This window comes from Scyliorhinus canicula, chromosome 13, assembly GCF_902713615.1.
Source record: "Scyliorhinus canicula chromosome 13, sScyCan1.1, whole genome shotgun sequence".
NCBI lineage: Eukaryota > Metazoa > Chordata > Chondrichthyes > Carcharhiniformes > Scyliorhinidae > Scyliorhinus > Scyliorhinus canicula.
Window position 1 is genome coordinate 38,944,257 of NC_052158.1, and position 27,129 is coordinate 38,971,385.

Here is a 27,129-nt window from a genome sequence, read left to right on the forward strand (position 1 = left end):
CACCCACTGACAACAATATTTACTGACCCTGCCCACTGACAATCCTCCTTACTGGCCCTGCCCACTGACAATCCTCCTTACTGGCCCTGCCCACTGACAATCCTCCTTACTGGCTTCGCCCACTGACCATACTCCTTTACTGGCCCCACCCACTGACCATCCTCCTTACTGGCCCCGCCCACTGACCATCCTCCTTACTGGCCCCGCCCACTGACAATGCTCATTACTGGCCCTGCCCACTGACAATACTCCTTACTGGCCCCACCCACTGACCATCCTCCTTACTGGCCCTGCCCACTGACAATCCTCCTTACTGGCCCCGCCCACTGACCATACTCCTTACTGACCCCGCCTACTGACCATCCTTCTTACTGGCCCCGTCCACTCACAATCCTGCATACTGGCCCTGCCCACTGTCAACCCAGTATTGGACATGCCCACTGACAATCCTCCTTGCTGGGAGCGCCCACTGACAATCCTGCATACTGGCCCTGCCCACTGTCAACACAGTACTGTTCCTGCCCACTGACAATCCTCCTTACTGGCCCCACCAACTGACAGTCCTCCTTCCTGGTCCCGCCCACTGACAACCCAGTACTGGCCCCGCCCACTAACAATCTTCCTGACTGACCCCATCCACTTGATGCACAATCAATGGACACGAAACGTCGGTGAAGTCCGAAACAAAAGGCTTTAATCAGGAAGACGTGAGCCCGGCAGCAGACGTACTAAAATGGCCTGGCTGCTAGGAAACACGGGTTCTTACACCCCGTCTCGTAGGCGGAGCTACCTCCCTCTTAGCCAAGAGGAATACGGAGAAACACGATATCTGGGCCAATGGGCAGCGATCCCTCTGCACCAATAGCAGCTCCCACTCCCAGGTACCGTAATACCCCTAGTCATACTACCACACCACTGACAACCTTCCTTACTGGCCCCGCCCACTGACAGTCCTCCCAACAGGCCCCACCCATTAGCAACCCACCTTACTGGCCCCACCCACTGACCATTCTCCTGACTGTCTCCGCGCACTGACAACCCAGTACTGAGCACCGCCCAATGACAATCCTCCATACTGGCCCTGCCCACTGACAACCCTCCTTACTGGCCCCGCCTACTGACAAACCTTACTGTCCCCGCGCACTGATGATCATTATAGGCCCCGTCCACTGACACTCCTCCTATCTGGTCCCACCCACTAACAACCCACCTTAGTAAACCTGCCCACTGACCATACTCCTCACTGGCCATGCCCACTGACCATCTTACTGGCCTCGTCCACTGACAATCCTCCTTACTGGCCCCACCCACTGACAATCCTCCTTACTGGCCCCACCCACTGACAATCCTCCTTACTGGCCCCACCCACTGACAATCCTCCTTACTGGCCTCACCCACTGACAATCCTCCTTACTGGCCCCACCCACTGACAGTCCTCCTTACTGACCCCGTCCACTGACAATCATCCTTTACTGGCACCGTCCACTGACAACCCTAATGGCCCCGCCCACTGACAATCCTCCTTACTGGCCCCACCCACTGACAATCCTCCTTATTGGCCCCACCCACTGACAATCCTCCTTACTGGCCCTTCCCACTCACAATCCTCCTTACTGGCCCCATCCACTGACAATTCCCCTTACTAGACCCGCCCACTGACAATCCTCCTCACTGGCCCTGCCCACTGACAATACTCCTTACTGGCTCCGCCCACTGACAATCCTCCTGACATCACTCCTTACTGGCTCCGCCCACTGACAATCGTCCATACTGGCCCCACCCACTGTCAACCCAGTACTGGCCCTGCCCACTGACTATCCTCCTTACTGACTCCGCCCACTGACAGTCGTCCTTACTGACTCCGCCCACTGACAGTCTTCCTTACTGACCCCGCCCACTGACTATCCTCCTTATGATCCCGGCCACTGACAATCTTCCTTACTGACTCTGCCCACTGACTATCCTCCTTACTGACTCCGCCCACTGACAGTCGTCCTTACTGACTCCGCCCACTGACAGTCTTCCTTACTGACCCCGCCCACTGACTATCCTCCTTATGATCCCGGCCACTGACAATCCTCCTTACTGGCCCTGCCCGCTGACAATCCTCCTTCCTGGCCCCGCCCACTGACAATCCTCCTTACTGGCCCCACCCACTGACAATCCTCCTTACTGACCCCACCCACTGAGAACCCTCTTGACTGGCCCAGAGCCCAATGACAACCCTCCTTACTGGCCCTGCCCACTGACAACCCTCCTTACTGGCCCCGCCCACTGACAACCCTCCTTACTGGCGTTGCCCACTGACAACCCTCCTTACTGGCCCCGCCCACTGACAATCCTCCTCACTGGCCCCGCCCACTGACAATCCTCCTTACTGGCCCCGCCCACTGACAATCCTCCTTCCTGGCCCTGCCCACTGACAACCCTCCTTACTGGCCCTGCCCATTGACAATGCTCTTTACTGGCCCCACCCACTGACAATCCTCCTTACTGGCCCCGCCCACTGACAACCCTCCTTACTGGCCCCGCCCACTAACCATGCTCCATTCTGGTACTGTCCATTCCCTGGCAGCCTTCAATGATAACCCTCTTTACCTGCCACGCCCACTACCTGGCTGCGTCCACTGGTATCTCCCGTTAGATTTTTCCATTTCATAGCCATGCCCACATACTCACCTCCTTACCGGTTACCCCCACTCCCTTGTCCCCCTTACTCCAAGCATCATTCACTCTCAGCCCCGCTAATCATGGTACCCATTTGACAATCATGTGAAAAGTCTACTGCCTTATATTTATCCTTTTATTGACAGTCTTTGTGTATTTCTCTAGTTTTATACAGAAAGTTGTCCTTTCTCTTCTATCAGAAAAACACCACATTACAATTAAACATCTACAATCAACGCACAATTTAGAATCGATCCGCATGCAATAAAAACATCTTCTGACTCCCAAAATCTGATCCTCGACCTGGAAACAAAGTTCCCGTCCAGAATAACCCTTAATAACAACAACAACTTAGGGCAGCACGGTGGCCTAGTGGTTAGCATTGCTGCCTCACGGCGCTGAGGTCCCAGGTTCGATCCTGGCTCTGGGTCACTGTCCGTGTGGAGTTTGCACATTCTCCCCGTGTTTGCGTGGGTTTCACACCCACAACCCAAAAGATGGGCAGGATAGGGCCACACTAAATTGCCCCTTAATTGGGAAAAGAAAAATTAATTGGTTGCACTAAATTTATTTTTTAAAAATAACAACAACAACTTGTGTTCATGTATTGCCTTTAATATAATTAAAATCATGTCACAACACCCTCGGCGAGCACACGGTCAGTTCCAGCCACCCTGCGACTCGGAATAGCAAAATAAGTTAACAAATAATTCTTATTAAATTGTAGAGACTTTAGCCCTGCAGTAATGAGGTGCAGACAACAGATTTATAAGTAAAAATGTTAACAAACTATGTATTAATAACAAGAGGAAAAGATGAACATATGAATAACAGACCAATGATCCACAATCTACCTAATTCCAAAACCCACCCTCCACCCACACAGAAGACAAGCACACACATGATGGGAATGGGGGTTTTGGGGGGAAAAGGTTTAAACTGAAAAGGGATTAATAGTTATGAGATTGTTCTTTGCTGCAGATGTAGCCTTTCGTAGCCAGCGATTTCCTAATCAGAAACTGTAGGTTATAGAAAACTCTCTAAATCAGCAGGCAGAGAGAGAGAGAGAGATTTAAAAGCTACCTCGAACTTGGATCTCGTCACAGCACACACCAAAAATAATATGGCATACTCCCTTCACAAGATCCGCCTTCTTGCAAGAACTTTCTGTCTGGCCCCACCAATCACTGGGCCCAATAGGAATTTATACATTTCAGAGTGGCTGCTTGCCAAATCTATCAAATCATCATCACCGGACCTACCACAGAACCTAAAGGGAATATCTTGGCTTGGTCCATCATGATATGGTTCCAACTCTGCCTAAAATCTGTAGTTTAAACAGAAATCCCAGATGGTGTAGCAATGTTGTGGCAGCTGAACCAGAAGACAGGCAGCAGGGTGTGGATGAAAAGGTGAACACAGGACAGACAAAAAGGGTTTTACAGCAGTATCTCAACAATGATCAACACACTTCCCAGGAGGATTATAAAACAGAGAATGGCACTGAATCAGATGAGGAGATACCACGTCCAATGACCAACGATTAGTCAATGAGGTAGGTTTTAAGGTGTATCTGAATAGAAGAAAGTTGAGATAGAACATAGAGAAATACAGCCCAGTGGTGAGGCAGGGGTGGGGGGGAACCCTCCTTTCTGGCCCCGCCCACTGCCAATCCTTCTTACTGACCCCGCCCACTGACAATCCTTACTGGCCCTACCCACTGCCAATCCTTCTTACTGACCCCGCCCACTGACAATCCTTACTGGCCCTACCCACTGCCAATCCTTCTTACTGGCCCCGCCCACTGCCAACCCTCCTTACTGGCCCTACCCACTGCCAATCCTCCTTACTGCCCCGCCCACTGCCAATCCTCCTTACTGGCTCCGCCCACTGCCAATCCTTCTTACTGACCCTACCCACTGCCAATCCTCCTTACTGGCCCCGCCCACTGCCAATCCTTCTTACTGGCCCTACCCACTGCCAATCCTCCTTACTGGCCCCGCCCACTGCCAATCCTTCTTACTGGCCCTACCCACTGCCAATCCTCCTTACTGGCCCCGCCTACTGACAATCCTCCTTACTGGCCCTGCCCACTGCCAATCCTCCTTACTGGCCCCGCCCACTGCCAATCCTCCTTACTGGCCCTGCCCACTGACAGCCCTCCTTACTGGCCCCGCCCACTGACAATCCTCCTTACTGGCCCTGCCCACTGACAGCCCTCCTTACTGGCCCCACCCACTGACAACCCTCCTTACTGGCGCTGCCCACTGACCATGCTCCATTCTGGTACTGTCCATTCCCTGGCAGCCTTCAATGATAACCCTCTTTACCTGCCACACCCACTCTCTGGCTGTGTCCACTGGTATCTCCCGTTAGATTATGTCCATTTCATAGCCATGCCCACATACTCACCTCCTTACCGGTTACCCCCACTCCCTTGTCCCCCTTACTCCAAGCATCATTCACTCCCAGCCCTGCTAATCATGGTACCCATTTGACAATCATGTGAAAAGTCTACTGCCTTATATTTATCCTTTTATTGACAATCTTTCTGTATTTGTCTAGTTTTATACAGAAAGTTGTCCTTTCTCTTCTATCAGAAAAACACCACATTACAATTAAACATCTACAATCAATGCACAATTTAGAATTGCTCCGCATGCAATAAAAACATCTTCTGACTCCCAAAATCTGATCCTCGACCTGGAAACAAAGTTCCCGCCCAGAATAACCCTTAATAACAACAACAACTTAGGGCAGCACGGTGGCGCAGTGGTTAGCATTGCTGCCTCACGGCGCTGAGGTCCCAGGTTCGATCCCGGCTCTGGGTCACTGTCCGTGTGGAGTTTGCACATTCTCCCCGTGTTTGCGTGGGTTTCACCCCCACAACCCAAAAGATGGGCAGGATAGGGCCACACTAAATTGCCCCTTAATTGGGAAAAGAAAAATGAATTGGTTGCACTAAATTTATTTTTAAAAATAACAACAACAACTTGTGTTCATGTATTGCCTTTAATATAATTAAAATCATGTCACAACACCCTCGGCGAGCACACGGTCAGTTCCAGCCACCCTGCGACTCGGAATAGCAAAATAAGTTAACAAATAATTCTTATTAAATTATAGAGATTTTAGTCCTGCAGTAATGAGATGCAGACAACAGATTTATAAGTAAAAATGTTAACAAACTTTATTAATAACAAGAGGAAAAGATGAATATATGAATAACAGACCAATGATCCACAATCTACCTAATCCCAAAACCCACCCTCCACCCACACAGAAGACAAGCACACACATGATGGGAATGGGGGTTTTGGGGGGAAAAGGTTTAAATTGAAAAGGGATTAATAGTTATGAGATTGTTCTTTGCTGCAGATGTAGCCTTTCGTAGCCAGCGATTTCCTAATCAGAAACTGTAGGTTATAGAAAACTCTCTAAATCAGCAGGCAGAGAGAGAGAGAGATTTAAAAGCTACCTCGAACTTGGATCTCGTCACAGCACACACCCAAAATAATATGGCATACTCCCTTCACAAGATCCGCCTTCTTGCAAGAACTTTCTGTCTGGCCCCACCAATCACTGGGCCCAATAGGAATTTATACATTTCAGAGTGGCTGCTTGCCAAATCTATCAAATCATCATCACCGGTCCTACCACAGAACCTAAAGGGAATATCTTACGTGGTCCATCATGATATGGTTCCAACTCTGCCTAAAATCTGTAGTTTAAACAGAAATCCCAGATGGTGTAGCAATGTTGTGGCAGCTGAACCAGAAGACAGGCAGCAGGGTGTGGATGAAAAGGTGAACACAGGACAGACAAAAAGGGTTTTACAGCAGTATCTCAACAATGATCAACACACTTCCCAGGAGGATTATAAAACAGAGAATGGCACTGAATCAGATGAGGAGATACCACGTCACATGACCAACGATTAGTCAATGAGGTAGGTTTTAAGGTGTATCTGAATAGAAGAAAGTAGAGATAGAACATAGAGAAATACAGCACAGTGGTGAGGCAGGGGTGGGGGGGAACCCTCCTTTCTGGCCCCGCCCACTGCCAATCCTTCTTACTGACCCCGCCCACTGACAATCCTTACTGGTCCTACCCACTGCCAATCCTCCTTACTGGCCCCGCCCACTGCCAACCCTCCTTACTGGCCCTACCCACTGCCAATCCTCCTTACTGGCCCCGCCCACTGCCAATCCTCCTTACTGGCTCCGCCCACTGCCAATCCTTCTTACTGACCCTACCCACTGCCAATCCTCCTTACTGGCCCCGCCCACTGCCAATCCTTCTTACTGGCCCTACCCACTGCCAATCCTCCTTACTGGCCCCGCCCACTGCCAATCCTTCTTACTGGCCCTACACACTGCCAATCCTCCTTACTGACCCCGCCCACTGCCAATCCTTCTTACTGGCCCTACCCACTGCCAATCCTCCTTACTGGCTCCGCCCACTGCCAATCCTTCTTACTGGCCCTACACACTGCCAATCCTCCTTACTGGCCCTGCCCACTGCCAATCCTCCTTACTGGCCCCGCCCACTGCCAATCCTTCTTACTGGCCCTACCCACTGCCAATCCTTACTGGCCCCTCCCACTGCCAATCCTCCTTACTGGCCCCGCCCACTGCCAAATCTCCTTACTGGCCCCGCCCACTGCCAAATCTCCTTACTGGCCCCGCCCACTGCCAAATCTCCTTACTGGCCCCGCCCACTGACAATCCTCCTTACTGGCCCTGCCCACTGACAATCCTCCTTACTGGCCCCGCCCACTGACAGTCCTCCTTACTGACCCCGCCCACTGACCATCCTCCATTCTGGCCCCGCCCACTGACCATCCTCCATTCTGGCCCTGCTCACTGCCAATCCTTCTTACTGGCCCCGCCCACTGCCAATCCTCCTTACTGACCCCGCCCACTGACAATCCTCCTTACTGGCCCTGCCCACTGACAGCCCTCCTTACTGGCCCCACCCACTGACAATCCTCCTTACTGGCCCTGCCCACTGACAGCCCTCCTTACTGGCCCTGCCCACTGACCATGCTCCATTCTGGTACTGTCCATTCCCTGGCAGCCTCCAATGATAACCCTCTTTACCTGCCACACCCACTACCTGGCTGTGTCCACTGGTATCTCCCGTTAGATTATGTCCATTTCATAGCCATGCCCACATACTCACCTCCTTACCCGTTACCCCCACTCCCTTGTCCCCCTTACTCCAAGCATCATTCACTCCCAGCCCTGCTAATCATGGTACCCATTTGACAATCATGTGAAAAGTCTACTGCCTTATATTTATCCTTTTATTGACAGTCTTTGTGTATTTCTCTAGTTTTATACAGAAAGTTGTCCTTTCTCTTCTATCAGAAAAACACCACATTACAATTAAACATCTACAATCAATGCACAATTTAGAATTGCTCCGCATGCAATAAAAACATCTTCTGACTCCCAAAATCTGATCCTCGACCTGGAAACAAAGTTCCCGCCCAGAATAACCCTTAATAACAACAACAACATAGGGCAGCACGGTGGCGCAGTGGTTAGCATTGCTGCCTCACGGCGCTGAGGTCCCAGGTTCGATCCCAGCTCTGGGTCACTGTCCGTGTGGAGTTTGCACATTCTCCCCGTGTTTCCGTGGGTTTCACCCCCACAACCCAAAAGATGGGCAGGATAGGGCCACACTAAATTGCCCCTTAATTGGGAAAAGAAAAATGAATTGGTTGCACTAAATTTATTTTAAAAAATAACAACAACAACTTGTGTTCATGTATTGCCTTTAATATAATTAAAATCATGTCACAACACCCTCGGCGAGCACACGGTCAGTTCCAGCCACCCTGCGACTCGGAATAGCAAAATAAGTTAACAAATAATTCTTATTAAATTATAGAGATTTTAGTCCTGCAGTAATGAGATGCAGACAACAGATTTATAAGTAAAAATGTTAACAAACTTTATTAATAACAAGAGGAAAAGATGAATATATGAATAACAGACCAATGATCCACAATCTACCTAATCCCAAAACCCACCCTCCACCCACACAGAAGACAAGCACACACATGATGGGAATGGGGGTTTTGGGGGGAAAAGGTTTAAATTGAAAAGGGATTAATAGTTATGAGATTGTTCTTTGCTGCAGATGTAGCCTTTCGTAGCCAGCGATTTCCTAATCAGAAACTGTAGGTTATAGAAAACTCTCTAAATCAGCAGGCAGAGAGAGAGAGAGATTTAAAAGCTACCTCGAACTTGGATCTCGTCACAGCACACGCCCAAAATAATATGGCATACTCCCTTCACAAGATCCGCCTTCTTGCAAGAACTTTCTGTCTGGCCCCACCAATCACTGGGCCCAATAGGAATTTATACATTTCAGAGTGGCTGCTTGCCAAATCTATCAAATCATCATCACCGGTCCTACCACAGAACCTAAAGGGAATATCTTACCTTGGTCCATCATGATATGGTTCCAACTCTGCCTAAAATCTGTAGTTTAAACAGAAATCCCAGATGGTGTAGCAATGTTGTGGCAGCTGAACCAGAAGACAGGCAGCAGGGTGTGGATGAAAAGGTGAACACAGGACAGACAAAAAGGGTTTTACAGCAGTATCTCAACAATGATCAACACACTTCCCAGGAGGATTATAAAACAAAGAATGGCACTGAATCAGATGAGGAGATACCACGTCACATGACCAACGATTAGTCAATGAGGTAGGTTTTAAGGTGTATCTGAATAGAAGAAAGTAGAGATAGAACATAGAGAAATACAGCACAGTGGTGAGGCAGGGGTGGGGGGGAACCCTCCTTTCTGGCCCCGCCCACTGCCAATCCTTCTTACTGACCCCGCCCACTGACAATCCTTACTGGCCCTACCCACTGCCAATCCTCCTTACTGGCCCCGCCCACTGCCAACCCTCCTTACTGGCCCTACCCACTGCCAATCCTCCTTACTGGCCCCGCCCACTGCCAATCCTCCTTACTGGCTCCGCCCACTGCCAATCCTTCTTACTGACCCTACCCACTGCCAATCCTCCTTACTGGCCCCGCCCACTGCCAATCCTTCTTACTGGCCCTACCCACTGCCAATCCTCCTTACTGGCCCCGCCCACTGCCAATCCTTCTTACTGGCCCTACCCACTGCCAATCCTCCTTACTGGCCCCGCCCACTGCCAATCCTCCTTACTGGCCCTGCCCACTGCCAATCCTCCTTACTGGCCCCGCCCACTGCCAATCCTTCTTACTGGCCCTACACACTGCCAATCCTTACTGGCCCCTCCCACTGCCAATCCTCCTTACTGGCCCCGCCCACTGCCAAATCTCCTTACTGGCCCCGCCCACTGCCAAATCTCCTTACTGGCCCCGCCCACTGACAATCCTCCTTACTGGCCCTGCCCACTGACAATCCTCCTTACTGGCCCCGCCCACTGACAGTCCTCCTTACTGACCCCGCCCACTGACCATCCTCCATTCTGGCCCAACCCACTGACCATCCTCCATTCTGGCCCTGCTCACTGACAATCCTCCTTACTGGCCCTGCCCACTGACAATCCTCCTTACTGGCCCCGCCCACTGCCAATCCTTCTTACTGGCCCCGCCCACTGCCAATCCTCCTTACTGACCCCGCCCACTGACAATCCTCCTTACTGGCCCTGCCCACTGACAGCCCTCCTTACTGGCCCCGCCCACTGACAATCCTCCTTACTGGCCCCGCCCACTGACCATGCTCCATTCTGGTACTGTCCATTCCCTGGCAGCCTCCAATGATAACCCTCTTTACCTGCCACACCCACTCTCTGGCTGTGTCCACTGGTATCTCCCGTTAGAATATGTCCATTTCATAGCCATGCCCACATACTCACCTCCTTACCGGTTACCCCCACTCCCTTGTCCCCCTTACTCCAAGCATCATTCACTCTCAGCCCTGCTAATCATGGTACCCATTTGACAATCATGTGAAAAGTCTACTGCCCTATATTTATCCTTTTATTGACAGTCTTTGTGTATTTGTCTAGTTTTATACAGAAAGTTGTCCTTTCTCTTCTATCAGAAAAACACCACATTACAATTAAACATCTACAATCAATGCACAATTTAGAATTGCTCCGCATGCAATAAAAACATCTTCTGACTCCCAAAATCTGATCCTCGACCTGGAAACAAAGTTCCCGCCCAGAATAACCCTTAATAACAACAACAACTTAGGGCAGCACGGTGGCGCAGTGGTTAGCATTGCTGCCTCACGGCGCTGAGGTCCCAGGTTCGATCCCGGCTCTGGGTCACTGTCCGTGTGGAGTTTGCACATTCTCCCCGTGTTTGCGTGGGTTTCACCCCCACAACCCAAAAGATGGGCAGGATAGGGCCACACTAAATTGCCCCTTAATTGGGAAAAGAAAAATGAATTGGTTGCACTAAATTTATTTTTAAAAATAACAACAACAACTTGTGTTCATGTATTGCCTTTAATATAATTAAAATCATGTCACAACACCCTCGGCGAGCACACGGTCAGTTCCAGACACCCTGCGACTCGGAATAGCAACATAAGTTAACAAATAATTCTTATTAAATTATAGAGATTTTTGCCCTGCAGTAATGAGATGCAGACAACAGATTTCTAAGTAAAAATGTTAACAAACTATTTATTAATAACAAGAGGAAAAGGTGATTATATGAATAACAGACCAATGATCCACAATCTACCTAATCCCAAAACCCACCCTCCACCCACACACACACACACACACACAGAAGACAGGCACACACGTGATGGAATGGGGGTTTGGGGGGCAAAGGTTTAAACTGAAAAGGGATTAATAGTTATGAGATTGTTCTTTGCTGCAGATGTAGCCTTTCGTAGCCAGCGATTTCCTAATCAGAAACTGTAGGTTATAGAAAACTCTCTAAATCAGCAGGCAGAGAGAGAGAGATTTAAAAGCTACCTCGAACTTGGATCTCGTCACAGCACACACCCAAAATAATATGGCATACTCCCTTCACAAGATCCGCCTTCTTGCAATAACTTTCTGTCTGGCCCCACCAATCACTGGGCCCAATAGGAAATTGTAGATTTCAGAGTGGCTGCTTGCCAAATCTATCAAATCATCATCACCGGTCCTACCACAGAACCTAAAGGGAATATCTTGGCTTGGTCCATCATGATATGGTTCCAACTCTGCCTAAAATCTGTAGTTTAAACAGAAATCCCAGGTGGTGTAGCAATGTTGAACCAGAAGACAGGCAGCAGGGTGTGGATGAAAAGAAGACCGGACAGACAAAAAGGGTTTTACAGCAGTATCTCAACAATGATCAACACACTTCCCAGGAGGATTATAAAACAGAGAATGGCACTGAATCAGGTGAGGAGATACCACGTCACATGACCAACAATTAGTCAATGAGGTAAGTTTTAAGGTGTATCTGAATAGAAGAAAACAGAGATAGAACATAGAGAAATACAGCACAGTGGTGAGGCAGTGGGGGGGGGGGGGGGTGGGGATCCCAGAGCTTGGGGCCGAGGCAGAACCAACAATAGTTCAGAGATCCATCAAAGTTAGGGCCCCACAGAGTCCAGAAGTAGAAGGATGTAGCTATCCCAGAGGGATGTGGGATTAATGGAGATTGCAGAGATACAGGGAGAGGAAGAGCCAGGAAGGTATGAAAATAAGGATGAAAATGTTTTAAATCAATATGTTCCTTAACCAAGATCTAACCTGGGCCAGCGAACAGGAGGGGAAGGGGGGGGGGGGCGGATTGGAGAAGTATACCTTTTCTCAAATAAATTTAGAACACTCAATTATTTTTGTTGCCAATTAAAGGACAATTTAGCATGGCCAATCCACCTACCCTGAACATCTTTGGGTTATGGGGGTGAAACCCACACGGACACGAGGAGAATGTGCAAACTCCACATGGACAGTGACCCAGGGCCAGGATTCAAACCCAGGTCCTCAGCGTCATAGGCAGCAGTGCTAACCATTGTGCCACTTGCCACCCCTTGGAGAAGTATACCTGAGTCAAGATACAGACAGCAGAGGTATGGATCACCTCAATGTTATGGAGGGTAGAATATCAGAGCCCAGCGAGGAGTGGGTTGGAATATCACATATAGTTAGTGTTCTTTTGGAGGGTCAGTGCTGACTCAATGGGACAAATGGCCTCCCGCACTGTCGGGATTCTATGATTCTAGATGCACAAAAATGCCTCAAAGGGCTGAATGGCCTAATTCTGCTCCGATGTCTTATCTCGTAAAATCCCTGCAGTGCTGTAGTAGGCCATTTGGCCCATCGAGTCTGCACTGATCCACTCTACCTGACACCCACAATCCCGTAATTTAACCTGGACATTCCTGGACACTAAGGAGCAATTGATCATGGCCAATCCACCTAACCTGTACATCTTTGGACTGTGGGAGGAAACCAGATCACCCGGGGGAAACACACGCAGACACGGGGAGAATGTGCAAACTTCAGACAGTCACCAAAGGCTGGAATTGAACTCGGATCCGTGGTGCTGTGAGACAACAGTGCTAATCATTGTGCCGCCCCATGGTCTTATGGTAAGCAAAAAGGAGGGTTTCAGTAGTACATGAGCTAAGAAAGGGGAAATCAGACAATGTTACAGAGGGAAATATGCAGCTTTGGTGAAGATATGAACAGAGGCCGGATACTCGCCTCGCAATCAATGTTGTTTTATTCTTCCGTAGGATGTGGTTGTTGCTGACAAGGACACCATTTCTTGCACATCCAGAATTCCTCCTGACAACTAAGTGGGCATTTCAGAGGGCAACTAAGAGTCAACAATATCACAGAGTGTCTGGGGTCACATGTAGACCAGACAAGATAACAATGGATGATATCCTCAGTGAACAAGATGGGTGTTTACCACAACCAAAGGTAGTAACGGTGACTGTGAAACTGAGATTAGTTTTAATTGATTAGTGAAATGACACTGAGAGACCAGAACATGGACCCATAACCCAACCTCACAAAACTGGTGACACAGGATGGGCTGGGTCACGTTTCATGAAAATTTAGCTGCAACCTTCCCATTCCCACCCCGGCAGCCCCTGATTCTCTCTCCCCCCCCTCATGGGAGATTAATATCACCATCAATTTCCTTTGTTTCTGACGCAGTTAAGAATCTATGGTTCAAAATGACGCAGTTTAAGGGGAGCAGTATTTTTACCCTCATTGTAGGGCCCAGCCCAAAAATAAGGAAAGAGTTTCTCAGTGAAGGCGTCAGTGAAAGTGTGGAGAATGGACATGCCATCAGCATTGTAAAAGGTCACCTGTCCTCCCTCATAGTCCAGGAAAACTCCGATGGTCTTGGGATTTACAGTCAGGGTCAGGAGGACTGATGGGCTTTCAGTGGCTCTGTATTCATTCCCGTTTCTCAGCCGCACAGTCCAGTAACCATTGCTAGCACCCAATTGTATCGTTCCCTTCCTATTGGCTGACTCTCTGGTCATACCAATGTCCCATTCAGTCTTGTCCCCGACCACCACCTCCCAGTAATGTTTCCCTGATGTGAATCCCTCTGATCCCAGGACACAGGAACACACATTAAATCTCTGCGGGTTATCAGGAATCTGTAATTTTTGGGCACGATGACTCACGCTGGTCAGATCCTCAGACAGGGTGAGTCTAGGGTGAGCTGTCTTTGGATCCAGGGTTAATGAAGCTGCAACTGGGGAAATAAAAAGGAGACCACAATAAATATATTAAACAGAGGAATGTGCATGGAAACAGGTTAATAATCAAAGTGGGATTCTAGGTCCATTCAAGGCAGCGGGATTCTCCGGTCTCGCTACAGTAAATGGAACATTTGGCTGAGCACAAGATTCTCCATCCTCCCTGGCAATGGTAGTGGGAAGACTTGCTCCGGAGAATGCAAGTCATAATGTGTACAATTGGAAAAGGAATGCAGCCCATAACATCTGCAGCATTAAATTCCTCAAAACATATTGCAGACTGGGTACGGTGTACAGTTAGATATATTCCCAGACCCCAGTGTGTACAGTGAACAGATATTACAGACTGGGTACGGTGCACAGTTAGATATATTCCCAGACCCCAGTGTGTACAGGGAACAGATATTACAGACTGGGTATTGTGTACAGTTAGATATATTCCAAGACCCCAGTGTGTACAGGGAACTGATATTACAGACTGGGTACGGTGTACAGTTAGATATATTCCCAGACCCCAGTGTGTACAGTGAACAGATATTACAGACTGGGTACGGTGTACAGTTAGATATATTCCCAGGCCCCAGTGTGTACAGTGAACAGATATTACAGACTGGGTACGGTGTACAGTTAGATATATTCCCAGACCCCAGTGTGTACAGTGAACAGATATTACAGACTGGGTACGGTGTACAGTTAGATATATTCCCAGATTCCAGTGTGTACAGTGAACAGATATTACAGACTGGGTACGGTGTACAGTTAGATATATTCCCAGACCCCAGTGAACAGATATTACAGATTGGGTACGGGGTACAGTTAGATATATTCCCAGACCCCAGTGTGTACAGTGAACAGATATTACAAACTGGGTACGGTGTACAGTTAGATACATTCCCAGGCCCCAGTGTGTACAGTGAACAGATATTACAGACTGGGTACGGTGTACAGTTAGATATATTCCCAGGCCCCAGTGTGTACAGTGAACAGATATTACAGACTGGGTACAGTGTACAGGTAGATATATTCCCAGACCCCAGTGTGTACAGTGAACAGATATTACAGACTGGGTACGGTGTACAGTTAGATATATTCCCAGGCCCCAGTGTGTACAGTGAACAGATATTACAGACTGGGTACGGTGTACAGTTAGATATATTCCCAGGCCCCAGTGAACAGATATTACAGACTGGGTATGGTGTACAGTTAGATATATTCCCAGACCCCAGTGTGTACAGTGAACAGATATTACAGACTGGGTACGGTGTACAGTTAGATATATTCCCAGACCCCAGTGTGTACAGTGAACAGATATTACAGACTGGGTACGGTGTACAGTTAGATATATTCCCAGACCCCAGTGTGTACAGTGAACAGATATTACAGACTGGGTATGGTGTACAGTTAGATATATTCCCAGGCCCCAGTGTGTACAGTGAACAGATATTACAGACTGGGTACGGTGTACAGTTAGATATATTCCCAGACCCCAGTGTATACAGTGAACAGATATTACAGACTGGGTACGGTGTACAGTTAGATATATTCCCAGGCCCCAGTGTGTACAGTGAACAGATATTACAGACTGGGTACGGTGTACAGTTAGATATAGTCCCAGACCCCAGTGTGTACAGTGAACAGATATTACAGACTGGGTACGGTGTACAGTTAGATATATTCCCAGACCCCAGTGTGTACAGTGAACAGATATTACAGACTGGGTACGGTGTACATTTAAATATATTCCTAGACTCCAGTGTGTACAGTGAACAGATATTACAGACTGGGTACGGTGTACAGTTAGATATATTCCCAGACTGTGTGTACAGTGAACAGATATTACAGACTGGGTACGGTGTACAGTTAGATATATTCCCAAACCCCAGTGTGTACAGTGAACAGATATTACAGACTGGGTACGGTGTACAGTTAGATATATTCCCAGACTGTGTACAGTGAACAGATATTACAGACTGGGTACGGTGTACAGTTAGATATATTCCCAGACCCCAGTGTGTACTGTGAACAGATATTACAGACTGGGTACGGTGTACAGTTAGATATATTCCCAAACCCCAGTGTGTACAGTGAACAGATATTACAGACTGGGTACGGTGTACAGTTAGATATATTCCCAGACTGTGTACAGTGAACAGATATTACAGACTGGGTACGGTGTACAGTTAGATATATTCCCAGACCCCAGTGTGTACAGTGAACAGATATTACAGACTGGGTACGGTGTACAGTTAGATATATTCCCAGATTCCAGTGTGTACAGTGAACAGATATTACAGATTGGGTACTGTGTACAGTTAGATATATTCCCAGACTCCAGTGTGTACAGTGAACAGATATTACAGACTGGGTATGGTGTACAGTTAGATATATTCCCAGACCCCAGTGTGTACAGTGAACAGATATTACAGACTGGGTACGGTGTACAGTTAGATATATTCCCAGGCCCCAGTGTGTACAGTGAACAGATATTACAGACTGGGTACGGTGTACAGTTAGATATATTCCCAGACCCCAGTGTGTACAGTGAACAGATATTACAGACTGGGTACGGTGTACAGTTAGATATATTCCCAGACCCCAGTGTGTACAGTGAACAGATATTACAGACTGGGTACGGTGTACAGTTAGATATATTCCCAAACCCCAGTGTGTAAAGTGAACAGATATTACAGACTGGGTATGGGGTACAGTTAGATATATTCCCAGACTCCAGTGTGTACAGTGAACAGATATTACAGACTGGGTACGGTGTACAGTTAGATATATTCCCAGACTCCAGTGTGTACAGTGAACAGATATTACATACTGGGTACGGTGTACAGTTAGATATATTCCCAGACCCAGTGTGTACAGTGAACAGATATTACAGACTGGGTACGGTGTACAGTTCGATATATTCCCAGGCTCCAGTGTGTACAGTGAACAGATATTACAGACTGGGTATGGTGTACAGTTAGATATATTCCCAGACCCCAGTGTGTACAGTGAACAGATATTACAGACTGGGTATGGGGTACAGTTAGATATATTCCCAGACTCCAGTGTGTACGGTGAACAGATATTACAGACTGGGTACGGTGTACAGTTAGATATATTCCCAGACTCCAGTGTGTACAGTGAACAGATATTACACACTGGGTACGGTGTACAGTTAGATATATTCCCAGACTCCAGTGTGTACAGTGAACAGATATTACAGACTGGGTACGGTGTACAGTTAGATATATTCCCAGACTCCAGTGTGTACAGTGAACAGATATTACAGACTGGGTACGGTGTACAGTTAGATATATTCCCAGACCCCAGTGTGCACAGTGAACAGATATTACAGACTGGGTACAGTGTACAGTTAGATATATTCCCAGACTCCAGTGTGTACAGTGAACAGATATTATAGACAGGGTATGTGTAAAATTTTATGTAATCCCAGACTCGACTGGCAGAGATTGAACGCAATCCGGGAGCTTTACCTGGCGGGAAGGGTTCAGACGATCAAGATGAATGTACTGCCAAGGACCTCTTCCTGTTTCGACCCATACTAAGCTTCATCCCCAAGGCTTTTTTCCTAAAAATAGACATGATGATCATGGCGTTTGTGTGTGTGTGGCGGGGGCGGCTAGTTAGGGGGAAAGCCATGAATCCCTAGTACAACATTGCAGGAGATAAGAAGTATGGGAGGCTTGGCCCTCCAGAACTTGCAATACTACCACTGGGCAGCCACAGCCGATAGAGTGAGGGGATGGTAAGGGAACCGCATGGAATGGGTGAGGTTGGAGGAGTCCTCCTGTATGGGAACGACCCTCCGAGCCCTTGCCATGACAACATTCCCATTCCCGCCGGCAAAACACTCAACCAGCTCAGTGGTGGTAGCAGCATTATGACACTGGAACCAGAGACAGCACATGTTCTAACTCAGGGGTTCTCAACCTTTTTTAACCCATGGACCCCTTTTCCTCTTAATTTTTTTTTGTGGACCCCCATAGCCATTCCACAGAAAAAAAAGCTTCTTATATGCGTGGTAAACTAATCCTAAAGTCCATCTACCTTACCGTGAGGGTTGGAAATGGATTAGCGGTATTTTCGTACGTTGCCAAACTTATTCCAATATGAAAAGTAATGAAAAAAACTTTTTACTAACTAAATTGAATTAAATTACTCTAAAAAAAACAATTCATATCAAATATACACAGTTTCTAGTGATTACTGTGTTAAATCATTCATTAAACTCGTCAAGGAGAAACGTGGCATAAGCGTCAGGTCAACCGTGGGTATTTAATAAGCTGCTTCTGTCATTAAAGGTCCTCCGGGCTGTTCCTAGGGGACAATAGCCCGGGCAATCTTCAACAACAACTGTTATTAAAGCACAATAAACCCATTTGTCATCAACCGGTATGGATTTTTTTTTCTCAGAATACAGTACCACAAAAATAAACACAGCAAATGCACCTTTTTGGTTCTGAGCCCCTTTAGCCCTCAAGGTAAATTAGATAGATTATAATCTCTCTTTGACCTTTGTCAGTGCGAGAGAGAGAGAGAGAGAGAGAGAGAAAGGTGAATATTCATCATAGAACATAGAACAGTACAGCACAAAACAGGCCCTTCGGCCCTCGATGTTGTGCCGAGCAATGATCACCCTACTTAAACCCACGTAACCCGTATACCCGTAACCCAACAATCCCCCCATTAACCTTACACTACGGGCAATTTAACATGGCCAATCCACCTAACCCGCACATCTTTGGACTGTGGGAGGAAACCGGAGCACCCGGAGGAAACCCACGCACACACGGGGAGGACGTGCAGACTCCACACAGACAGTGACCCAGCCGGGAATCGAACCGAATGAAAACAAACATTTTTTTCTTCTACTTGATTCTCAGTAATAACAATTGTTCTGAAGTAGAATTGCTCTATGGACCACTAAAATATCACCGTGGACTCCCAATTCGGTATTTTTTTTGTGTGGACCCCTAGTAATGTTACATAGACCCCCAGGGTCCATGTGGACCCAGGTTGAGAACTACTGGTCTAACTGAAGTGTTCACCATGACCCCCATCTATGGCAACCACAGGTTCCCACCAGTCAAGCGAGACGCCACCTTTAAGAGATGGAGAGAGGATGGGGGAAACACTAGTGGTTAGGGACTTTTACACAGTTCCTTGCGACCTTAGAAGAGCTGATGGAGAGACTGGAACTACAGCAGGGACAGGAACTCCGACATTTACAAATCAAAAACGTTTCTCCGCAAGAAGATGATGAGGCATCTCAGAGCCCTGAGAGACACAATGCTGGAGGAGCTACTGGCTGTGGACAGTATGGAGAAGGGGAACTGCGGGGACACAAACGGACAACCTTAAGAAAGGGCGAGAGCACCACTGGACGGAGCAAGGCAGAAGTGGGAAGGCAAATTAGGGATGGATGTAGGGTGGGGACGCTGGAGCGAAGGACTGAGCAGGGCCAACTCCACCTGCTCCTGCGCAAGGCTCAGCCTAATGCAGTTTAAAGTGGTGCACAGAGCGCATCTAACCAGAACCCGAATGAACAGGTTCTTCCCGGAGGTGGAAGATAAATGTGAACGGTGCCCGGGAGGCCCGGCCAACCACATCCATATGTTTTGGGCTTGCCCCAAACTTGTTGAGTTCTGGACAGCTTCCTTCGAGGCAATGTCCAGGGTTGTGGGGGTGAGGGTAGAGCCGTGCACAAGAGTGGCAATCTTCGGGGTATGGACCAGCCAGAACTACATATGGTGAAGAGGGCCGATGCCATTGCATTTGCTTCCCTAATCGCACGCCGGAGAATCCTACTCGGCTGGTGATCAGCAGCACCATGCACAGCTGCAGACTGGCTGGCAGACCTGTCGATCTTCTCCAGATCCAAGTCCACCATCCAAGGGTCGGACGATAGCTTCCACTAAGCATGGGGGCCATCCATGTTCCAAGACCTGTTTGAAGCCAACAATGGATAGAACGACGGGAGGGACGGTGGGGGGGGGGGAGAGAGACACATGGGGTCTACCAGGGCCACAGAAGCAGGCAGAAATGAGGGGCGGGTGGGGGGAACAGGGGGGGGGAGAGACTCAAAGAAACGCCAAGACGGAACCCAGAGAGAGACCGACATGGGGACCACGGGGGGCCAGCGGCCCCTCAAAAAGCTATAAGAGCAAAGCAAACAACAAAACAAACCAGCTACGGTGAAGGGAAGAGCCCCAAAATATTTTTATTCGCTATATTTTCATCATTTCCGCCAAAGAAAGAAAACAAAAACAGAACCACAACAATATAACAGCCAAAACATAGACTCGTAGAACAAAAATGAATACAACCCCCACCCCTTCAGCGTTGAACGGAAACCAACTCCTGAAAGAGCATAATAAACAAACCCCAAGAATTGTAGAACCCCTCCTTTAGCCCCAACTCAAATGTCAGCTTCTCTACTGTCAAAAACTCCAGCAGGTCCCCCCCGCCCCGCCAAGGCAAAGGGGTGGAGCAGCTGACCTCCACCCCAACAAGACCCGCCTAGGAGCGATCAGCGAGGCGAAGGTGGAAACGTCTTCCACCCCACCCGCCTGCAACTCTGGCCATCTGACACTCTGAAAATGGCTGGCCTTTTGGGGAATAGGCTCCACATCCATGCGCAAACCCACAAGGTAGCGCTAAATACCACCGTCCAAAACCTTTCTAGCTTCAGACAGGACCAAAACATATGAACATGATTTGCCCCCTCAAACATCCTCTGCCCCCTCAAACAGCCGGCTCATACTTGATTTTGTGAGGTGTGCACAACCTTCAAATGTATTAGCCCCAACCTAGTGCACAAGGTGAGGTGTTCACCCTTCGCAGCACCTCACACCACAATCCCTCTACCATTGCCCTCCCCAATTCTTCCTCCCACTGCACCCTAATCCCCTCCATCGACACCCTGTCCTCCTCCAGGATCCTCCCATAAATCGCCGATGCAATCCCCTTCTCCAACCTCCAGCTGACAGTACCGCCTCCAACAGCTATCGGGGTCAGGAAAACCTTCATTGCCATATGTCGAACCTGCAGGTACCTAAACCCTTCCTCCTGCGCGAACCCATACTTCTCTCCCAGCTCCTCCAAGCTTGCAAATCGTCCCGCAAGAAACAGATCCTTAATTTCCTTCATCCCATCTCCGAAACCTCACCCTTCCTCCTCAGGTTGAACCCATGACTCCCCCTCATCGGCATCCCCTTTGACCCAGCCCCCAGTTTAAAATGTTGCCTAAACTGCCTTTAGATCTTCAAAGTGGCCAGCACCACCGGACTCCCCGAATACTTACCCGGTGCAATCAGGAATATCTTGGCATCCACAATCAATAGGGATATGGGCCTATACGCCCCACACTCCACCGGGTCCTTGTCCTTCGTTAACAGCAAGGAAATCGAGGCCTGTTCCAACATCTGTGGCAAGACACCCCCACCTGTCGCCTCCTCAAACATTCCCACCATCAGCGGCCCCAACTTGTCCATAAACATCTTATAAAATACCGCTGGGAATTCATTCGGTCTCGCTGCCTTCCCTCACTGCATCCTCCCAATTGACTCCTTTACCTCCTGTTCCCCCACTGGCCCCTTGAGCCCTGCCCTGTCCCCTTCCCCCAACCTTGGGTACTCCAACTCATCCAGGAACTCCATCATCTCTCGCTCTTCTCCCGGTGGTTCCGGCCTGTACAACCTCTTATAGAACTCTTCAAAAACTTTGTTGAACTGCTCCGGCTTCCAGCTTCCCATCTTATCCTGCTCCTGGACTATCTCCCTCGCCTCCCTCCGGAGCTGGCCAGCCAATCTACGCCCTGCCTTCTCCCCATGTTCATAGACTGCCCCCCTCGGCCTTCTCAACTGGCGCAGCTGCTTTCCCTGGGGACAACTGAAGCTCCCTCGTTCTGGCCAAAAGGGCCGGATCCGAGTACCCGGTGAATCCTCTTATCCACCTCCAGTATCTCCCCTATCAACATTCGGCACTACTCTCTCTCCTCCATGTCTACCTTAGCCTTAAAAGCGATCACCTCCCCACTTATAACTGCCTGCAAGACCTCCCAAACTACCAACTGTAAAACTTCCCCTGTGCAATTAAATCCCACATATTCTGCAGTCACCTTACCCATCTTATCACAAAGCTCCGGTCCCCTAACAGCCCCATCCGGTACCCTAACAGCCCCATTCGGTCCCCTAACAGTCCATTCTCCACCCCGGTCTCTGAGACACCCCCTTCTCCAGAACCACATCCACCCAATGCGGTGCATGGTCCGAAATCAATATCGCGGAATCCTTCAACCCTTTGAACACGGCCAATAATGCCTTCCCCACCATATAAAAGTCTATTCTCGAGTACAATTTATGTACCGGGGAGATAAACGAATACTCCCATTCCCTCGGGTGCAGGAACCTCCACGGGTTCATCCTCCCATCTGTCTCATGAGCCCAGCCAGCGCCTTCGCGCCCCCCCCCCCCCCCCCCCCCCCCCCAAGCCCTGACTGGGCCAACAAGCGCAGCTGAGACCTGTCCATCATCAGCTCCTGCACCATGGGCGGAATTCTCCGACCCCCCGCAGGGTCAGGGAATCGCCCGGGGCCTTGGTAAATCCCGCCCCCGCCGTGGGCGGAATTCTCCGCCACCCGGGAATCGGTGGGAGCGGGAATCACGCCGCGCCGGTCGGCAGGCCCCCCGCGGCGATTCTCCGGCCCACGATGGGCCGAAGTCCCACCGCTGTCAGGCCTTTCCCGCCGACGTGGTTTGAACCACCTCTGGTGGCGGTGGGAGCAGGCGGCGGGAGCGGGGCCCTGGGGTCCTTGGTGGGGGGGGGGGGGATGCGTGGGCCGATCGGACCCCGGGGGTGCCCTCACGGTGGCCTGGCCCAGGATCGGGGCCCACCGATTGGCGGGCGGGCCAGAGCCATGGGGCACTCTTTCCCCTACTGCGCATGCGCCGGGATGACGTCAGCGGCCGCTGATGCTCTGCCGCATGCGCGGCCTGACGCCGACCGGCGAATGCCTTTCGGCCAGACGTCCGCGCCGGCTGGCAGGGCGGAAAGGCCGTTCACGGCGGCCGGCGGGGAGCCATCGGCCGCTCGCGACGGTCAGCAGGGCACCAACCCCTACGGCGCGGGCCTAGCCCCTAAAGGTTGGCGCCACTCCGATATGCCGGGGCCCCTCGCCCCGCCGGGTAGGGGAGAATACCGCCCCATATTCCAATCACTCCCACTATCAACTTGTGTGTATCCAGATCCGAGATGGCACTCAGCACCCTCTTCTCAAACCCTGCATCATCCCAGTTGGGGCCATTACACTCGGCAGTGCCACTAACATCCCCTCTGACCCTTCCTGAGCCTCACTTGATCTTTCACAGGCAGGTGGGTCTCCTGCAGCATCACCACATCGGTCTTTAGACTCTTTAAACGTGCAAACACCTTCAATCTCTTCACCGGTCCCACTAACCCCCTTATGTTCCATGTGCTTTTCTGACCACTCCTATCTACCATCATCATAACCCCGGGTCCTGCCCACTGGGCCTGACCCGTCTTGTCCCTTTGTTACCATCAAACCCCTTCTCCCCTCCCTCCCAGAATCCCCCCATCCCCTTCCTCTTGCCAACATCTCTCCCAGTATTGTTCCTGTCCCCTCACCTTTCACACCTCCCAGCCCATCGTGTGGAACTACTGGCCTTCAAACAACCGTGCAACCTCAAACAAACCATTGTTTGCAGCAAATTACCCAGCCTTCAGAACAGCGACCACGACCCCACACAACCCTGCCAGGGCAATCTCTGCAAGACATGCCAGATCATCGACATGGGTACCACCATTACACGTGGTAACACCACCCACCAGGTACGCGGCACATACTCGTGCGACTTGACCAATGTAGTCTACCTCATAGGCTGCAGGAAAGGATGTCCCGAAGCGTGGTACATTGGCGAGACTATGCAGACACTGCGACAACGAATGAACGGGCATCGTGCGACAATCACCAGGCAGGAATGTTCCCTTCCAGTCAGGGAACACTTCAGCTGTCAAGGGCATTCAGCCTCTGATCTCCGGGTAAGCGTTCTTCAAGGCAGCCTTAAGGACACGCGACAACGCAGAATTGCCAAGCAAAAACGTATAGCTAAGTTCAGCACACATGAGTGCGGCCTCAACAGGGATCTTGGATTCATGTCGCATTACATCCACTCCCCACCATCAGGCCTGGACTTGCAAAATTCCACCAACTGTTCGGGCTTGAGACAATTCACACCTCTTTAACCTGTGATTATCCCTCTCCCTGGATCTGTAATGATTTGATTACCTGCAAATGCCTGCATTCCAAGCATTGTCCAGCATCTCTGACTTTGTCTATATAAATGTTTCTGGAACATACCTCGCCATTCACCTGAGGAAGGAGCTGCGCTCCAAAAGCTCGTGTTTGAAACAAACCTGTTGGACTTTAACCTGGTGTTGTAAGACTTCTTACTGTATCCTGGCTAAGACCGCGAACACTCCCGGCCCAGAATCTTCCCAATTTGTCACAACCCCAAAACATGTGCGCGTGATTCGCTGCCCCCACCCACACCTCTCACACCCATCTGCTACCCCCTGAAAGAACCCACTCATTCTCGTCCGAGTCATATACACCCTGTGCCCCACCTTAAACTGTATCAGGCTCATCCTTGCACAAGAGGAGGTCCCGTTTACCCTTCGCAGTGCCTCACTCCATACTCCCCAATTGATCTCCATTCCCAACTCCGCTTCCCATTTCTCCTTGATCTTCACCACCCGCTCGCCTCCCTGCTCCTCCAGCCACTTATATATATCCCCAATTCTTCCCTCCCCTTCCACATCCGGAAGCAGCAGTCGCTCCAGCAGGGTGTATCCCGGCAATCTAGGGAACCCCTTCCAGACCTTTCGTGCAAAGTCCCTAACCTGTAAATACTTGAACTCACTACCCCTCGGCAGCTCTACCCTCTCCTCCAGACTGGCGAGCCCTTCCTCCAAATACAAATCCCTCAACTTGACAAGCCCCACTTCCCTCCACCTCCTGCATACACTATCCATCTCCCCAGTGGAGATTTATTTGTTTAGTTGATGATGATGTTTAGTTTTAATCATCCTCATCAATTGTTGGACCAGAAGATGCACCTGCACCAGTGGAACACACTACCATTTTGCTAATACTGTTGGGGAGGTTTTAAACGAATGTGGCAGGGGGATGGGAACGAGATTAGGAAGTTAGAAGTCAGTAAAGAAGCAGCAACTAAAGCCAGTAAGGTACTGGATAATAAACTCAATGTGACTAAGGGGAAGAGGAAGGCATACAGCATGCTTGCCTTCATCGGACGAGAGTCAGCAGGTCATGTTACAGTTGTATCGGACTTTGGTTAGGCCACATTTGGAATACTGCATGCAGTTCTGGTCGCCACATTACCAGAAGGATGTGGATGCTTTAGAGAGGGTGCAGAGGAGGTTCACCAGGATGTTACCTGGTATGGAGGGTGCTAGCTATAAAGAAAGGTTGAGTAGATTAGGATTATTTTCGTTGGAAAGACGGAGGTTGAGGGGAGACCTGATTGAGGTCTACAAAATTATGAGAGGTATGGACAGGGTGGATAGCAACAGGCTTTTTCCAAGAGTTGGGGTGTCAGTTACAAGGGGTCACGATTTCAAGGTGAGAGGTGAAAAGTTTAAGGGAGATGTGTGTGGAAAGTTTTTTACGCAGAGGGTGGTGGGTGCCTGGAATGCTTTGCCAGCGGAGGTGGTAGAGGCGGGTACAATAGCATCAGTTAAGATGCTTCTGGACAGATATATGAACGGGTGGGGAACAGAGAGAAGTAGAACATAGAACATAGAACAAGACAGCGCAGTACAGGCCCTTCGGCCCTCGATGTTGCACCGACATGGAAAAAAAAACTAAAGGCCAGCTAACCTACACTATGCCCTTATCATCCAGAAGACCTTGGAAAATAGGCAACATGTTTAGGTAAAGGATCTGGATCGGCGCAGGCTGGGAGGGCCGAAGGGCCTGTTCCTGTGCTGTAATTTTCTTTGTTCTTTGTTCACCGTGGACTGCACCACTGGGCTCCCTGAATACCTACTCGGAGCCATTGGCAGTGCTACCGTCACCATAGCCCTCAAACTAGACCCCTTACAAGATGTCTCCTCCATCCTAACCCACTCTACCCCTTCTCCTTCCCACCACTGCCGCACCTTGTCCACTCCTGTAGTAACCTTGGGTATATCCCGTCAGGCCCAGGGGACTTATCTATCCTGATGCTTTTCAAAATTTCCAGCACATCCTCCTTCTTAATATCAACCTGTTCGAGTCTATTAACCTGGTTCACACTGTTCTCATTGGCAACAAGGTCCCTCTCCCTAGTGAATACTGAAGCAAAGTATTCATTTAAAGCCTCCCCCATCTCTTCAGACACTCGGCACAAGTTCCCTCCACTATTCTTGATCGGCCCTACTCTCACTCTGATCATCCTTGTGTTTCTTACATAAGTGTAGAATGCCTTGGGGTTTTCCCTAATCCTTCCCGCCAGGGCTTTTTCATGCCCCCTTCTAGCTCTGCTCAGTCCATTTTTGAGTTCCTTCCTGGCTACCTTGTAACCCTCCAGAACCGAGTCAGATCCTTGCTTCCTCAACCTTACGTAAGCTTCCTTCTTCCTCTTGATTAGAAGCTCCACTTCTCTTGTCATCCAAGGCTCCTTCACCTTACCATTTCTTCCTTGTCTCAGTGGGCCAAAATAATTC

The 27,129-nt window shown here is 49.5% G+C and overlaps 1 protein-coding gene across 1 annotated transcript in view; it reads right to left on the minus strand.

Moving 5' to 3' along the window:
- Window positions 1-13,167: 13,167 nt before the first annotated feature.
- The window catches only part of LOC119975564, an 87,598-nt gene continuing 73,636 nt past the window's right edge, over window positions 13,168-27,129 (minus strand). Inside the window, exon 12 of the mRNA XM_038815352.1 lies at window positions 13,168-14,363. Coding sequence (XP_038671280.1) covers window positions 13,819-14,363 — 545 coding nt within the window. The 3' untranslated portion in view covers window positions 13,168-13,818. The remainder of the gene's footprint in view (window positions 14,364-27,129) is intronic.